General features: G+C 45.6%; 1 protein-coding gene and 1 non-coding gene across 3 annotated transcripts in view; one reads left to right on the plus strand and one right to left on the minus strand.

Moving 5' to 3' along the window:
• Nprl3 (NPR3 like, GATOR1 complex subunit) overlaps positions 1-14,461 on the plus strand; it is a 37,440-nt gene that overhangs the window by 17,092 nt on the left and 5,887 nt on the right. For both annotated transcript variants that reach the window (XM_055604428.1, XM_055604429.1), the window contains 4 exons: positions 755-908; positions 2,790-2,871; positions 9,194-9,331; positions 11,391-11,547. In XM_055604428.1, coding sequence (XP_055460403.1) covers positions 755-908; positions 2,790-2,871; positions 9,194-9,331; positions 11,391-11,547 — 531 coding nt within the window. The remainder of the gene's footprint in view (positions 1-754; positions 909-2,789; positions 2,872-9,193; positions 9,332-11,390; positions 11,548-14,461) is intronic.
• Positions 11,957-12,075, minus strand: LOC129674734 (small nucleolar RNA SNORA55). Its single transcript, XR_008719837.1, has one exon. It is a non-coding gene; the product is annotated as a small nucleolar RNA SNORA55 (small nucleolar RNA).

The following is a 14,461-nucleotide window of genomic DNA, read 5'->3' on the forward strand; positions in this document are numbered from 1 at the left end:
GACATGGGGGAGGGCTGTGTGCCTGGAGCCTACTGGTACTCTGGTTAACTTGGGTCTTTGCTAGGAAAACAGATGTTTAGCAAACAGCTAACACTTGTGTATTGTGTCTTGTAACAGTGTGGCCTATTGAGAATGAAGGTCTAAATACTGTAGGCCAGACATGTTCATGAATGGTAAATGCACAACAGTGATTACAGAAACCTCCAGGGTTCTGCTCAGCTCAGCCTCTGTTCTGAGTGCTTTTTGTGTTTGACTAGTTTCCTCTGCTCAGTTGGTTTTTCTTCCTCAGATGAGGACCTGTGACCCAGGATCACATAAAAGGTGGGTGGGATCAGTGCCCTTAGCTGTCCCTTGCTTTTCTGTATGGTCCTAGCATAGTGAGAATGTGTGTTCCCCATCGAGGACTCCCATAGAGTCATCTCTGCAACTCTAGACAGTTGTTCCCAAGACTAGAAATGGAGATGTCAGCCCGCATTTATGTAGGTAGGCTTCAGACATGCACAGGGAATTCTGGATGGTGACTGCCTATGAGGAAAAACCTAGTAGAGTGGAATGACCTGAGTTTGAGGTCAGTCAGGGACATAGAGAGAGAACATGGCTCTGAAACAAAAACGCTTGTATTATGGGCCAGGGAATAGTTAGTTGTGGAATGGTTGCCTTTTTCATGGTCTACGCTTTAGCTGTGCACATGTATTATCTCCTTACAAATGTGTCTCTGTGTACGTATTTTGAATGTTTGGCCTCTGTCATGCAGGCCAATGCTGACCCATCAGTGATAAACTGTCTGCACAACTTGTCCCGACGCATCGCCACTGTCCTGCAGCATGAGGAGCGCCGCTGCCAGTATCTCACTCGAGAGGCCAAGCTGATCCTAGCACTTCAGGATGAGGTGTCTGCTATGGCTGATGGTAGGTGCAGTTCCCTTTGTGGACTTGGGGTATACTGAGAGTACAGAGGATCTCCACCTCCAAGGGCTTCTCCCACACCACACCACTAGAGTCAGAAGCTAACCAAAGTGTTGGCATTTGGTGAGCTGGCATTTGGTGAACTTTCTCTCTAGTGAGAGAAAGTTCTTACAACAGTCGGTAAGCAGAGACTGGCCAGAGAACTCACAGGACCTTCACATTGAGCTGGTCAGACCAGGGGCACAGGGAAGCTCTTCTAGGGGGTCATATGTGGCTCTGCTTTCCAAAATGGATGGTCTGAATTGATATCTGTAGGTAAGATCCCACATATTGCTATGTGCTCACCTTTCATTTATTTCATTTAGGACAGGTATCTTTGCCTGGCATTGGCTCTGCTAGACAAATTTGGCCTGGGGTGAGAAACTAAGAGAGGGGCTATTGAGAACATCCAGCTGGTGAAGTGGGTGATTTTCATTTTAGCTTTTAAATTGAAGAAGACAACTATCTCCTAACCAATTATAAAAAATAGTCTTTGCTGATAGACACTTATGTAACTTTTGGTGTGCCCAAAGGACCAAACACAGGAGGTTTGGTTACATCCTTGGCCTCCCTTTCCTAGGGTTAGGAGATAAAGAAGAAAGAATGAGGAACAGAAGTTAGACCAGATTGACTAACAAATTCCTGTCTAATTCTAACATATTTTCAGTAAAAAAATTACTTTCTGTCTTTGAAAATTAGCTGTGTATAGTGATGTACACCTTTAACACCAGCTCTCAGAAGGCCAAGGCCAGTGGGCTGAGCTCCAGGTCAGTCAGGGATATAGAGAGAGAACATGTCTCTGAAACAAAAACAGAGGGCCAGGGAATTATGGGCCAGGGAATAGTTAGTTGGAGAGTGGTGGCTAGTGTATATGAGGGTCTGGATTCATAGGACCAGAACAAAATGACTATAAAAACAAACACATAAAAAACACTTATATTTTCTATCCTAGTTAATTATGAGAGTAAACAACCCAGACATTTTATTTCTCCTCCTCCTTCTCCTTCTTATTTAGAGCTGGGCACGGTGATACTCTCCTTCAGTCCCAGGACTTGAGAGACAGAGGCAGGTGGATCTCTGTTAACTCTACATAGTGAGTTCCAGGCCAACTAAGGCTACATCGTGAGACTCAGTCTCAAAAAGGAAAAAAAAAGCCGGGTGGTGGCACACGTCTATAATCACGGAGGCAGAGGCAGGCGATCTCTGTGAGTTCAAGGCCAGCCTGGTCTACAAAGGGAGTCCAGGACAGACAAGGCTACACAGAGAAACCCTGTCTCCAAAAAAAGAAAAAAAAAAAAAAAAAAAGGAAAGAAAGAAAAACCAAAACAACAACAAAAATCTGTTTAAAATTAAATATTAAGAAAATATTCATCTTAATTATTATATATTTTTTTAGAGATTCATGAAGATTAATAAGAGATTTTTCAGTCATAAAAACAAATCTCACTAGCTTATAAGTGTGGGAGGAGAAGTGGGACATGGCATGGGGTCTGGTGATCCAAGAGACATTCATTCTGAGGGAGGTGGTAAAATGATTTGCTGCTGTGATTACAAGGTTGTGAAGGCTCATGACAAGTTTAAACATAAATAGTTCTCATATATTTCATATACAAATAGTTTTGCAGAGCATCCTTATTCTACATTTATTTTATAGGGATCAGAGATAACATTGATATCATTATTATTATTACTACTATTATTATAAGGAGTTTCCTGATGTTAATTTAACATTGCTATAACATTACTTGTCAATTTTGAATTTGATCTAAAATAGTGCCAGTTCTGGCCTGTGCATGTTTCCTTGCTTTGGAAGCTGTAAATCTTTACCTGTTGTGATTCTTGTAGCAAATGAAGGTCCTCAGTCCCCGTTCCACCACATCCTGCCCAAATGCAAGCTGGCTAGGGACCTCAAAGAAGCTTATGACAGGTAAGATAGGGCCATGCTTGTTGAACCTCCTCTTCCTGGGTCAGCTTCCTCGCAGCCAGTGCTGCCATAGGCTGGGTACTACTCTGGTGTGTGTGTGTGTGTGTGCTGGAGCTCTGCTGAGGCAGGGACAGCTGTGTGGCCACTGTTCAGCAAAGCAACCTTGGTGTCCATTTTTAAAATGGCAGCCCCTTTGTTGAGTGACGTGTACTTAGCAGGGACAATTGCCTCCAGGCTCCTTTGAAAACAGAAGCTCAGCCCAAGATTATACATGAAAGCCTAGAAGTATTTTGAACCATTAAACAAAGGGTTATTTTATTGAGTTTAAGTTAGTGTCAAGTCCTTTACCACTTTTATTGAAGTAGGCTTCACTGTTAGCTCTTTACACATAGGAAATCAAGTGGGTAGAACTGCAGTTGACTGTGATAGTCTGTGCTCCAGGAGAACTGGAGTTTGAGACTCTGGCTATATAAGGTCTGCAGGTATTGGGAACACAGGGGAAACCCCATGTTAATTGGGTTACATTGGTGGCTGAATACTCTATTAAATGTACACAGCATGCTTAAGCTTTGTGTGTGTGTGTGTTTGTGTGTGTATGTGTGATAAGATCTCACTAAGCGGTCTAGGTTGGCTTGCTGCTTCAGATCCTTCTGCGGGGATTACAGTTGTGTGACACTGGCTTTCATTCATTCATTCAAGACAGGGTTTCTTTGTTTAGCCTTGCTGTCCTGGAACTCACTATTAGACCAGGCTGGCCCCAAACTCAGAGATCTGCCTGCTTCTGCCTCCTGAGTGCTGGGATTAAAGGCATTTGCCACCACTGCTGGCCTCTCTTTTATTTTTAAGACCGGTTCTATTATGTAACCCTGGCTGGCCTAGAATTAATTCATTTATGTAGACAAGGCTGGGATACATACCATTTGAAAAACAAAATAAAAAGCAAACCAGTGACTTTAGGTTTCTGAAGAAAAAAGTGGACTGGATTGTGGTGGAATGTTGCAAAATAGACTTCATATAGCTGTGTCATCTGCCTGGCACAGCTCAGGGCTTGAGGCATCACATCACCACCTAGTGGACCAATTCAGAGGAGCACAGGAATTTGAGCTTTGAGTGAGAAACGATATACAGATATCTTACCCAGATATCCTGTTTGTTATTGCACAGGGTCTCATTCCTCCAGGTGAAATGCCACAGCAGGCAGTTCTGGGTCCTGAAACTTTGCCTGAGGAGACTGAAAGCTGCATTTCTCTGGCAGGATGTGGCAGTTGTGAACTCCTCTGCTCCCACCCCTATCTGATTTTGGCATAGATCTCTAACTGCTCAGTAGCCCCCTTGGCCTGATTTGCCCCCAGCCTCATCCCACAAGGTCTGTGTTTGGCGTTGAGGTCCTGTTCCTTCAGCAATAAAAAGGTTTGAATTAGTGTACATTGCCTGGGCAGCATCGAATGAAACATCTGTCTTCTGGCTGCAGCTCTCTGCCAGATCCCTGAGAAATGTTTTCTCAGAGAAGATCTAAAAGACAGGAAGTTGTGGGTTTAATTGTTGAGAACTTTGAGAGCATCTTTCCAACAGAACTGTTCTGAATTTACTGTTTTAACAAGGCCAGGGTTCTGGTATAGTTAGCTGGAAACTATATTTCCTTAATGTCTATGAATATAGATTGGAAGTAGGAATCCCTTAGGAGGTCACCCTGACTGTCCCAGTACTCGTGTCTCCTTGTGGAACTCTATGATCCCATGTGACACCTGGGATGTATCCTTCAGTGGGGCAGGGATGTCCCTTTACCTCTTATAACATAATCCTTTGCATAGCTCACCTGCTAATAGTTAAAGAAAAGTATAAATGCAGGAGAAATGATGACATGAATTCTTCGGGGTGTGAAGAAGCGTTTTGTTGAGTGGTTCTCTGAGTTAACAGGGACTGTAGTAGGGTCTGGAAGGCTCAGACCTGTCTTAGCCTGTCTTAGGCTGATCAAGTAAGTAGTGTTGGCTACACTGCTAACTGCTCAAGAACAAGAGCAAGCCTGTGGACGCCTCTGAATATTCTGAGAGTTACAGTCTGTAGTTCACTTTTAAAAATGTGCCTATATGTAAAGTTTTGTTTGAAGTCTCAAGGTAGGATTTTTAAAGCCCATCCATGAATGTCTCTTGGTTTGTGCAGCAGCCCAACACATGTAGTAGGAAGCCTGCCTGCTGTGTGGGGACAGAATACATGACAGTCTCAGAGTAGGAAGAGGATGATCTGAGGTGAAGACAAAAGTCAGCTTTTGGTTATTAGCTAAAGGTAGGAGTTGGCATTCTTTCTCAGATGCTGAGGAGTAAGAGGGTGAGATAAGCTTGCACATGGTGTGTCTTGGGTTTGGAAGATAGGATTTGGTGCTCTGCACAGTCATGGCATGCAGATGCGGGGCTCTGGCAAAAACACTTATCTCCTGTTGCAGAAAGGGCTGGACTCTTCTGCTGTGTGAAGGTTGGATAAGCTTGGGGACCAGTGTTTTTCTGCAGACTGTTTTTAGGCTAAATAATTAAACACCTGCAAATAGAAACACAAGTGTAGCAGGAAACCCTGGGCTTCATTTTAAAATGCAGATTACAGAAGTGGGGACAGCCTTTCTCCTTTTCTCCTCTCAACAGACATTAGTGTGTTTCTTGGTTCACCTTTTGGTAAAGGATTCATCTGACTGTCTTCAGAGCTAGAGGCTAGCATTTGGGCAGGCACGTTTACAGTGTTCTCTGTCCCCACTACAGAGGTTTGTCCAGATGTACATCTGGTCCTCCGGAGACTCATAATGGCAGTGCTCAGTGACACCATACAACAGAGCTCAGTTAGTTTGTAATGAGGCTCCAGCTCAGTCCAGAGGGACAGACACCGGCTGGGGATCCAGTCGGCTGTCATGAGGTTGGCAGAGACCCTGGAGCTGTGAAGGTGTTATAAAGGCCTTAAAGTGTCTTTGATTTCCCCCATGCCCACAGCTCGCATTTAACCCTGGCTTACACTGCCACACAAGTCTGGGTGTACCTTCCCCTATAACTCTGGGGTTTATATATTAAGCCATCCAGAGTTAAGAGTCTCCCAAGGCAAGGTTGTAATTTGTTTCCTTTTTTGCTATACCCCAGGTGCCTGAAACGGTATTTGGAGTTGTACCTAGCAGGCGGTTGTCACGGCATCACTGAGGTCCTTAGTGGAGCAGAATCACTGTGTTTGAAATGATAGGAGTCCTGGTATTTAATTCTGATTCCACGTTGTTCCCACAGCTACCCTGTACTATACCCTAATTAAAAGAGCTCAAAAATAGGACCTTCTATTTCTTCCCTTTATGACTATGAGTTAACTAAGTTAATTGGAGGAGCCTGGCTAGGGTTTGCATGGGCATGACTACAGTGCAGCACACTGTAACCCTTTCCGCCCTTCTCCTTCTCTCTTGGTTTTTTGAGACAGGGTTTCTCTGTATAGTCCCCTGGCTGTGCTGGCCTCAGACTCACAGAGATCCACCTGCCTCCGCCTCCCTGAGTGCTGGGATTAAAGGTGTGCGTCACCGAGCCTGGCTTACCCTTTCTTCTTTTCCCATCTGTGTGGATGCCGTGAACTTTTCACAATGCAGTGCTTTCTTAGGTTGTTTCTCAAGGTTGGTTGTGAGCTTTCTATCCTGAAGAAGGGTATAGCTCTGGAAACTGTACACTCGGACAAACTTGGTTAGAGTCCATTTCTAGAAGAGGCCAACAGTGTTGACCTCCTTAGGGAGCTCAGGTCTTTGACCCACATCTTGACACTCATTTGTTCCTCCCAGAGGGGCTGTGAACTGCTGTTGCCCTCTAGACTCAGCCACAGCCTGTGGTTCCTATTTCTACTGTCATCCTCAGTGGTATGACAGTATGAGGCCCTGGGAGTAGCAGGCATAGATGTTTGGGAGCCATGGGATGCTTTGCATTAAACAGACGGTGCTGCCGAGATCTGGGGAGTGAGGAGGTCACAGAGATGTTCTCACACTCCCTTTCCCCACTGCTTATCCCTGCTTGAAGGAGAAAAAGACTTGTTTTAACATTTGAAACTGCTGGCTAGAGTTCCTGGCAACCCTCTGGGGAAACTCATACGTTTAGGGCTCTTGGTCTATTGCTGGAAGTGTCAGGGAAGAGGCTGTAGTCCTTGGCAGCTACGTTGTGACACCTGCTGAGAACACGCGGGAGGTAGAGTCAGGAGGATCACAAGTTGGAGGCCAGCTTGGGGTACCAATAAAATCCTGTCTTAAAAAAAAGGAGCGTGGTATGGCAGTGTACATCTTTACTCCCAGTTTTTGAAAGGCAGAGGTAGGTGGATATCTGTGAGTTTGAAGCCGGCTTACATACCAAGACCCAGCACAGCCAAGGCTACATAGAGAGACCTTGTCTCAGAAAAAGAAATGGGCTTGGGAGAAAAAGAGAAAAGTTTTCTGGAGCAAACACTGGGCTTGTACCCAAACATTTCCACCTTTGACCTATGCAGGAAGAACTATTGCCATACCCCCTTGAGCTGCTGGCCTGCCATATACTTGGCCATCCCCCTCCTAGGAGCTGAGAATAGCAGCAGAGTGGGTGGTGATGGGAAAATATTTCTTGGCTGCTCTTCTGGGTGGGAGGCAGCAGAGGAAACAAGATCAGGGAAGGTGCTATAGAAATTAGCAGTTGGGAAATCAAGTGATATGTTCTGTACTCTTGTTTGAGAACTGAAGTTATCATGAAGCTTTTGGTTATATTTCCTGCATTGGGTTAAAGAGGCTGCCTGCTTGGTTGGCTCTTTCAAGTTTGACTGGGTTAGGGCAGATGACAGCAAATATATTTCTCTGGCAGAATAAGTACAAGTCACAAGGGCTTAGCATGAGTAGTTGCTTTTCTTTCTTTATGTCATTTGTATAATTGCATTTCAGAAACATGCTAACATATTCTTGCCCACACTGCTTATAGACCAGAACAGATTCTGTTTCATAAGCACATGTCGTTGGCACTTAGCACAAAGACTGTGTGGCTGAGCCATGGGTGGGGCTCCTCTTTTGCGCAATCCTTTCCTCCTGGGTGTGGTTCTTAGGGACAACCTACAGGGCCACATGTCCACAGTGGAGCTTGCTCTCAGTAAGGGCTTTCTGGGAAGACAGTGCTCCTGAAGACTGCTGCTTGACTGGGTCTCTTCCCTCCTCCACTCAGGAGTGCTTCCTGTGCCAGTGCAAACCTTGCATGTGCATGGTGAGGTTGCTGGTCAGGACAATATTAAGTAGCAGACAGATAGTATCTTGTGGTCATGAATACATGGGTGAGGAGTCAGAGTGAAGGTGGGACCAGGAGTCAAGGGTCAGGGAATACCCCATTGAGAATGTGACACTTGAGTTGAGATTGAAGTGATAAAACTTCAGGTGCCCAAGAATGGTCTTGAGAATGACTGGACTTGAGTGATGGAGAAGAAAATGAGGGCAGGAAGTGTTGCAGTACACACAGGGTTCTCTATGTTGGAAGACCATGGATGATAGTGCCTAGGTAGAAGATGTGAGGAGAGTGGTCCAAGGCACTTCCTCGGGTGCTGGCTGTCTGGGTATAACTGCCCTGGTGTTGCTGAAGAGGTCTGGATTTTGAGTGTTCTGGCGGGTAGAACACATAGGATCTGTTGTTGGGTTGAGGTGCTGTGTGAAGTATGTGACAGTGCTGCCATGTTTGGCCTGAGCATGTTGAAGCTGTAACTCTATGTCAGTCACTGAGAAGGTGGAGGAAAAGGTTTGCTGTGGTAGAATGTTGGGCTCGGCTGGATAGTCACTGTGTGCCCTCTGATTGCTACACTCCACCCCCAGCAAGGGCCATGGAAGTAGGTGCTTTGTGCTTCCTACCATTAACATCCTGTGGGACTTGACAGCTTCCCTCTCTACCCATCTCCTCTCTTTGGAGACAGGCCCTGTTCTGCCCAATTGCCCAACTGTGCCGGGGTCTACATCAGGTGTTGAAGACAGGCTTTCTCATAGAGAAGATGTGCTGTGGATGCCAGGGGTTTGCCAGGGGTCCAGGCGGGCAGCTGAGGCCTCTGTGGTGTTGAATTTCAGAAGAGCAAGAAGAAGCTCCCTTGAGTCCTGACAGGCTGATTGGATTATACATTATTCTAGGGCCAGAAAGAGAGTGTGTGTGTGTCTCTGTATGTGTATTCCTAACATTTCCTTAGGTATACTGAGATCTGAAAAGATGGCTTTTACTTGTCTCCACCTGTGTTTTCCTCTAGCCAGCAGGGCAGTGTGAGAGGCCAGCTTCTGTGACTAGGTGGTGTTCTGTGGGAACTGGCAGGTGCCTCCTGTAGTAACAATGCCCACTCTTCATAGCCTGTGCACATCTGGTGTGGTGCGCCTTCACATTAACAGCTGGCTGGAAGTGAGCTTCTGTCTGCCCCACAAGATCCACTATGCAGCTTCGAGTCTGATCCCTCCTGAAGCTATTGAGCGGAGCCTGAAAGCCATCCGGTGAGAGCCAACCCCATCATGCTTTCTCTTCAGCCGCTGCCTGAGACTAGATACTTGGCTCTAGACTTTTGTTTTCTTCTTCCTGCACAGAAATTGGCATGTAGAGCTTTGCTGTTAGTAAAGCCACATGATTTTACATCCAATTCTGCCCAGAATGACCTGTCCCAGGTTTTTCTTGGGCCCTCCCAGCATTGCCTGGGTGAGTAGAACCTGCCAAGGGCTTCATCCAGGCCAGTAAGGGTAGCGTAGGGCTAAGCTGGAACTCTAGCAGATTGCCTTCATGGCTCTGTATACTCAGTAACTGTCAGCAGTTCAGTTAGAAATCATGGAAACCCAATTAGTTTCTTAGAGTAATTGGTTTCCTGAAAAAGCTGGGCTGGGAATATAACTCAGTACTTTCTAGGCTCTGTTCTCAGCACTAAAAAAGAAGGAAAAAAAGAGATGAAAAGAATCTCGGCACATTCCTCAACATTGGAAATGACTAAGCAGAGCTCTCATTGCCCAGTCCTACCCTCCCATGTCTGTGCTCCAAGTCAAACGGCCTTCTTTCTTGCTGAGCATATTTGTATAGTTCTATTCATAGTTGGTGGATATTTTGTTTTTCCTATGTTTAGAAAGATTCCTGCCCCCTTTCTTTTTTGTGGTACTAATGATTGAACCTAGGCCTTTGCACATGCCAGGCAAACACTTTTTACCACTACATGCACACATACATATTACATATATACATTATTGTATCACCATCCTTCCTCAATCCCCCACTCCTCCCCCAGACAGACTCTCTGTCTTCTTGCTGTCCTGGAATTTACTGTGTATACCAGGCTGGCCTTGAGTTTACAGAGATTCATCTGCCTCTGCCTCCCAGATGCTGGGATTAAAGGTATGCTCCACCATGCTCAGCTACCCCCCCCTTTTTTTTTTTTTAACTTTTTTTATTGTTATTTATATGTATGTACATGCATATATGCATATATACATATATATGAGGTGGCAGAGATAGGCAGATCCCAAAGGCTTGGTGGCCAACAAGTCTAGCCAAAAGCACACGCCTGTAATACCAGCACTCAGGGAGACAGAGGCAGGTGGATCTTTGTGAGTTAGAGGTCAGCCTGGTCTACAAAGCAAGTCCAGGATAGCCAAAGCTACACAGAGAAACCCTATGTCAAAAATAAAATAAAATAAAAAAATAAAAAGTCTAGCCAAAACAGTAAGCTTCAGGTTCAGTGAGAGGTCCTACCTTAAAAAAAAAAAAAAAAAAAAGGTGGGGAACTGTCCATGGTAGTGCATGCACTAATCCTAGCACTTGGGAGGCAGAGGCAGGAAGATCTCTGAGTTCAAGGCCAGCCTGGTCTACAGAGTGAGTTCTAGGACAGCCAGGGCTATGTAGAGAGACCCTGCCTCAAAAATAAGTAAGTAAGTAAGTAAGTAAGTAAGTAAGTAAATAAATAAATAAATAAATAAATAAATAAATAAATAAATAAGGTGGAGGATTGGTAAGCTGGCCCAGTAGTTAAAGGCACTCACTGCCAGGCTTGATGTGACCTGAGTTCAATTCCTGGAGTGTATATGGTAGAAGAGAACCACATATGTGCCTCTCACACACACAAAATAAGTAACTGTAAAACTGTTAAAAAAAGACATCTGATGTTGACTTCTTGCCTGCATACTTATATTCATAGGCTCATGTACTGCCTTTTCCCATGTATAGCATCCTCCACATTCATATCTGTCTCTCTGTCTCTCTCTCTCTCACACACACACACAAACACGAAGTACTGGGAAGATACCAGATGGGGGATGGGAAGTCAGGTATTCAGCCTCTCCCTAGTTTTGATCTATCCCCCCACAAACCCTCATTCCCTGGGCAGCAGTAATTCTTGCAGATTTTGTAAAAGCTCCTGGACATGTAACTGCTTTCTCTCTGATTTCTCCCTCAAGCTCTCCTGCCTGCAGTTCAGTGCTTATGGACTCTAGCTGTGCCTTGGTGTTCCAGGCACTTAACTGGTACAGGGGCCCTGTGGCTCTTCATGTCCTGCTGACATGCACCTCTGTCCTTCAGCCCATACCATGCCTTGCTACTACTCAGTGATGAGAAGTCTCTGCTGAGTGAGCTTCCCATTGACTGCTCTCCAGCCCTGGTGCGGGTGATCAAGACCACATCTGCAGTGAAGAACCTGCAGCAGCTAGCCCAGGATGCTGATCTGGCCTTGCTGCAGGTAGGCCCTGGGCACTTGGAGGAGTAGGAGGAAGAGGCTTCTGGGTACACTGAGGGAGGCAGCCTGTGGGGGAGCGGGAAAGCAGGTGCCTACCATGATGAGTCCAGGGCCCGTGTAGGTACTAAATGCCCTACTACAGATCAGGGTGGTCTAGGGGAGGAGGCTTGGGGTTCTGGTATGTGGTCACCCCTCATTTACAGCTGTCCCTGTGAGCTACAGGATTGACTTCCTTCCCTACTGAGCAGAGGCGAGTCCCTATAGGACTAAGAATTTGTTTCATTCTATCTCTGATGCCTGTGGGACTAGTAGCTAAGTGAGTTACTGGTCCATGTATTCCTTTTGTTCCACCCCCCCCTTTTTTTTCCAACCCAGCCCCAGAGTCATCAAAATACTGTCCTTCTCACAGAGGAAGTGTGGCAGAGCTGTAGAGACAGGCGCCATGGCAAGTGGAAAGCAGCTGTCTGTTAGTCCTCTACTTACAGGATAGAATTGTCTGTCCCAGACCAGCAGGAACCAGAAAGATTCCACCGTACAGCACTGTGTGTGCTCTCTGGGTTCGGGGGGAGAGGGGGAGGGCCTCTCAGCCTTGTTTGTGTTTCTGGTTGAAGTGTGGAAGAGGATTTTAGCACAGAAGTAGCTGGCATTCAGGGGCCTAGAGCACTCACCGTGTTACCACTGCCAGGGCTGTAGGTGTCATCTAGGTGACAAGTCTAAGGTCAAGACCTCGTGAATGAATGCCGGTATCTAATCTGGTGGTGGTGTGCACCCTGTGGCCACCAGAGGGAAGCAGAGGCCAACCCTGGGGACCTCAGTTTGCTCAAAGGCCTGCCCTTCTCAGTAGGATGAGGTGGCCACAGCTCTGAGGCAGACCCTCTTGGGTCCCTCTGGCTAGGCCTCATGACTCTGTGTGGGCCTGAGAAGTGGGTTGGCATTGCTAGTAGTTTTTGCTTTGTGGGCCTGTTAAGCTGCTTTATCAAAAAACCCTTTCTATTCAAATAAGTTCGTCCCATCTCTGTAACTCTGGTGCTCCATAGGCTCTCAGAGAGCACTTAGCATAATCTGCTTTTGTATTTCAACCTGGCCTCCTGAACTGGACCAGACCCGGCAAAGACCTCATTCTGCTTCCCTCTAGCATCTAAGACACCGAACTTTGAATATATTCACTGTCCCTGAACACCCACAGAGAGGGGCAGTACTGCTGTTCTAAGGAATCTGGGCTACGTGGATGATGGAATGTTTTCACTTCCTACTCCAAGTTTGAAAAGACTTTACTGCTGGGTATGGTGGTGCACGCCTGTAATCCCAGCACTCAGTGAGGCGGAGGCAGTTTAATCTTTGTGAGTTTGAGGTGAGCCTGGTCTACAAAGTGAATCCAGGATAGCCAAGGCTACACAGAGAAACCCTGTCTTGAAAAAAAGAAAAGACTTTATTAAGAGACTGCTTGATGGAGTCTGCTAGGACTGTGCCTGACTTCATTGTCACAGTTCTTTGATAAACCTTTGATGTCTCCTTCATTTCCTTGCCTTGCTGTTGTCTGGGATCAGGGAGGAGGTTGTTTCCTTCCGTACCAACTCCCTGCTGAATCTGATATAAATCGGAGTTCATTGCTGGTGTGCCTGTGTAAAAGTGTGTGAGTTCTAGCCATGTGGGGAACATCTGCCTTGGATGTGAGTATCACACATGATATAAGCACTCTGTGGGCCTTGTGGCACACTTGTACAACCCAAGCCCTCAGGAGGCTGAGGCAGAAAGATTTAAGTTCAAGGCCAGCTTGGATTACAAAGCTTGTCTTCAAAAAGCAAGACAAAAAATTAGAAAAATCACTCATTCCATATCAATCCAGCTAGCATAAAATTTTGGGAGTTTTGTCTTGAGAAAATTACTAAGATAGGGCAAAAGAGATGGTTCATTGTGTTGTTCTTACAGAGGATCTAAAATGGATTCCTAGCACCCAGATCAGGCAGCTTGCCCCGCTCCAGGAATCTGATGCCTTTGGTCTCTGAGGGCATTTGCCCTCACTTTTACAGACATACATAATTGAAAGTTCAAATATAACATAAATTACAAATGTAGAAAGTCCCCATGATTCTATATTCCAGAGATAAACACTGAAAGTCCTGTCAATTTTTAAAGTTTTTTGTTTTGTCTGAGTCAGTGTCTTATGTAGTCCAGCTGGCCTGGAACTCGGATATCTGCCTGCCTCCGTTTCCTGAGTACTGGGATTAAAGAGCTCTCCAGGTTTTTTGTTGTTTTCATATAGAATGTCTTTTGTGTAGCCTTGCTGTTTTCAAGCTTGTACTTTTCCTGCCTTAGACTCCTGACCTCTTGGTGTCACCACCCTTCGTTTTCTTCTTTTTTAAAGATTATTTATTATGTATACAGTGTTCTGCCTACATGCAAGAAGAGAGCACCAGATCTCATTATAGATCTTTGGCAGCCAACATGCAGTTGCTGGGAATTGAATTCAGGATCTCCGGAAGAGTAGACAGTGCTCTTAACCTCTGAGCCATCCATCTCTCCAGCCCCTTCAGGTTTTTAATGTATATACACACATTGGTTTTGGCAGTATTAGAGATTGACCCTGGGGCCTCATGACTGCTAGGCAAGCACTCTACTACTGAGCTTCAGCTACCCTGCATATCAGATATTTACATTACATTCATAACAGTAGCAAAATTACAGTTATGATATAGCAATGAAAATAATTTTATGGTTGGGGGTCACTACAACATGAGGAACTGTATTAAAGGGTCTCAGCATTAGGAAGGTTAAGAACCACTGGCTTGGAGGTTAAGAGCACTTGCTGCTCTTGTAGAGGACCCAAGTTCTTAGCATGTTGGGTGGCTTACAATCACCTGTAACTCCAAAGCATCTGAAGGCATCTTCTGGCTTCTACGGGTACATTAGCATGAAC

Source organism: Psammomys obesus, unplaced genomic scaffold (assembly GCF_907164565.1).
Source record: "Psammomys obesus unplaced genomic scaffold, mPsaObe1.curated_primary_1811, whole genome shotgun sequence".
Taxonomy (NCBI): domain Eukaryota; kingdom Metazoa; phylum Chordata; class Mammalia; order Rodentia; family Muridae; genus Psammomys; species Psammomys obesus.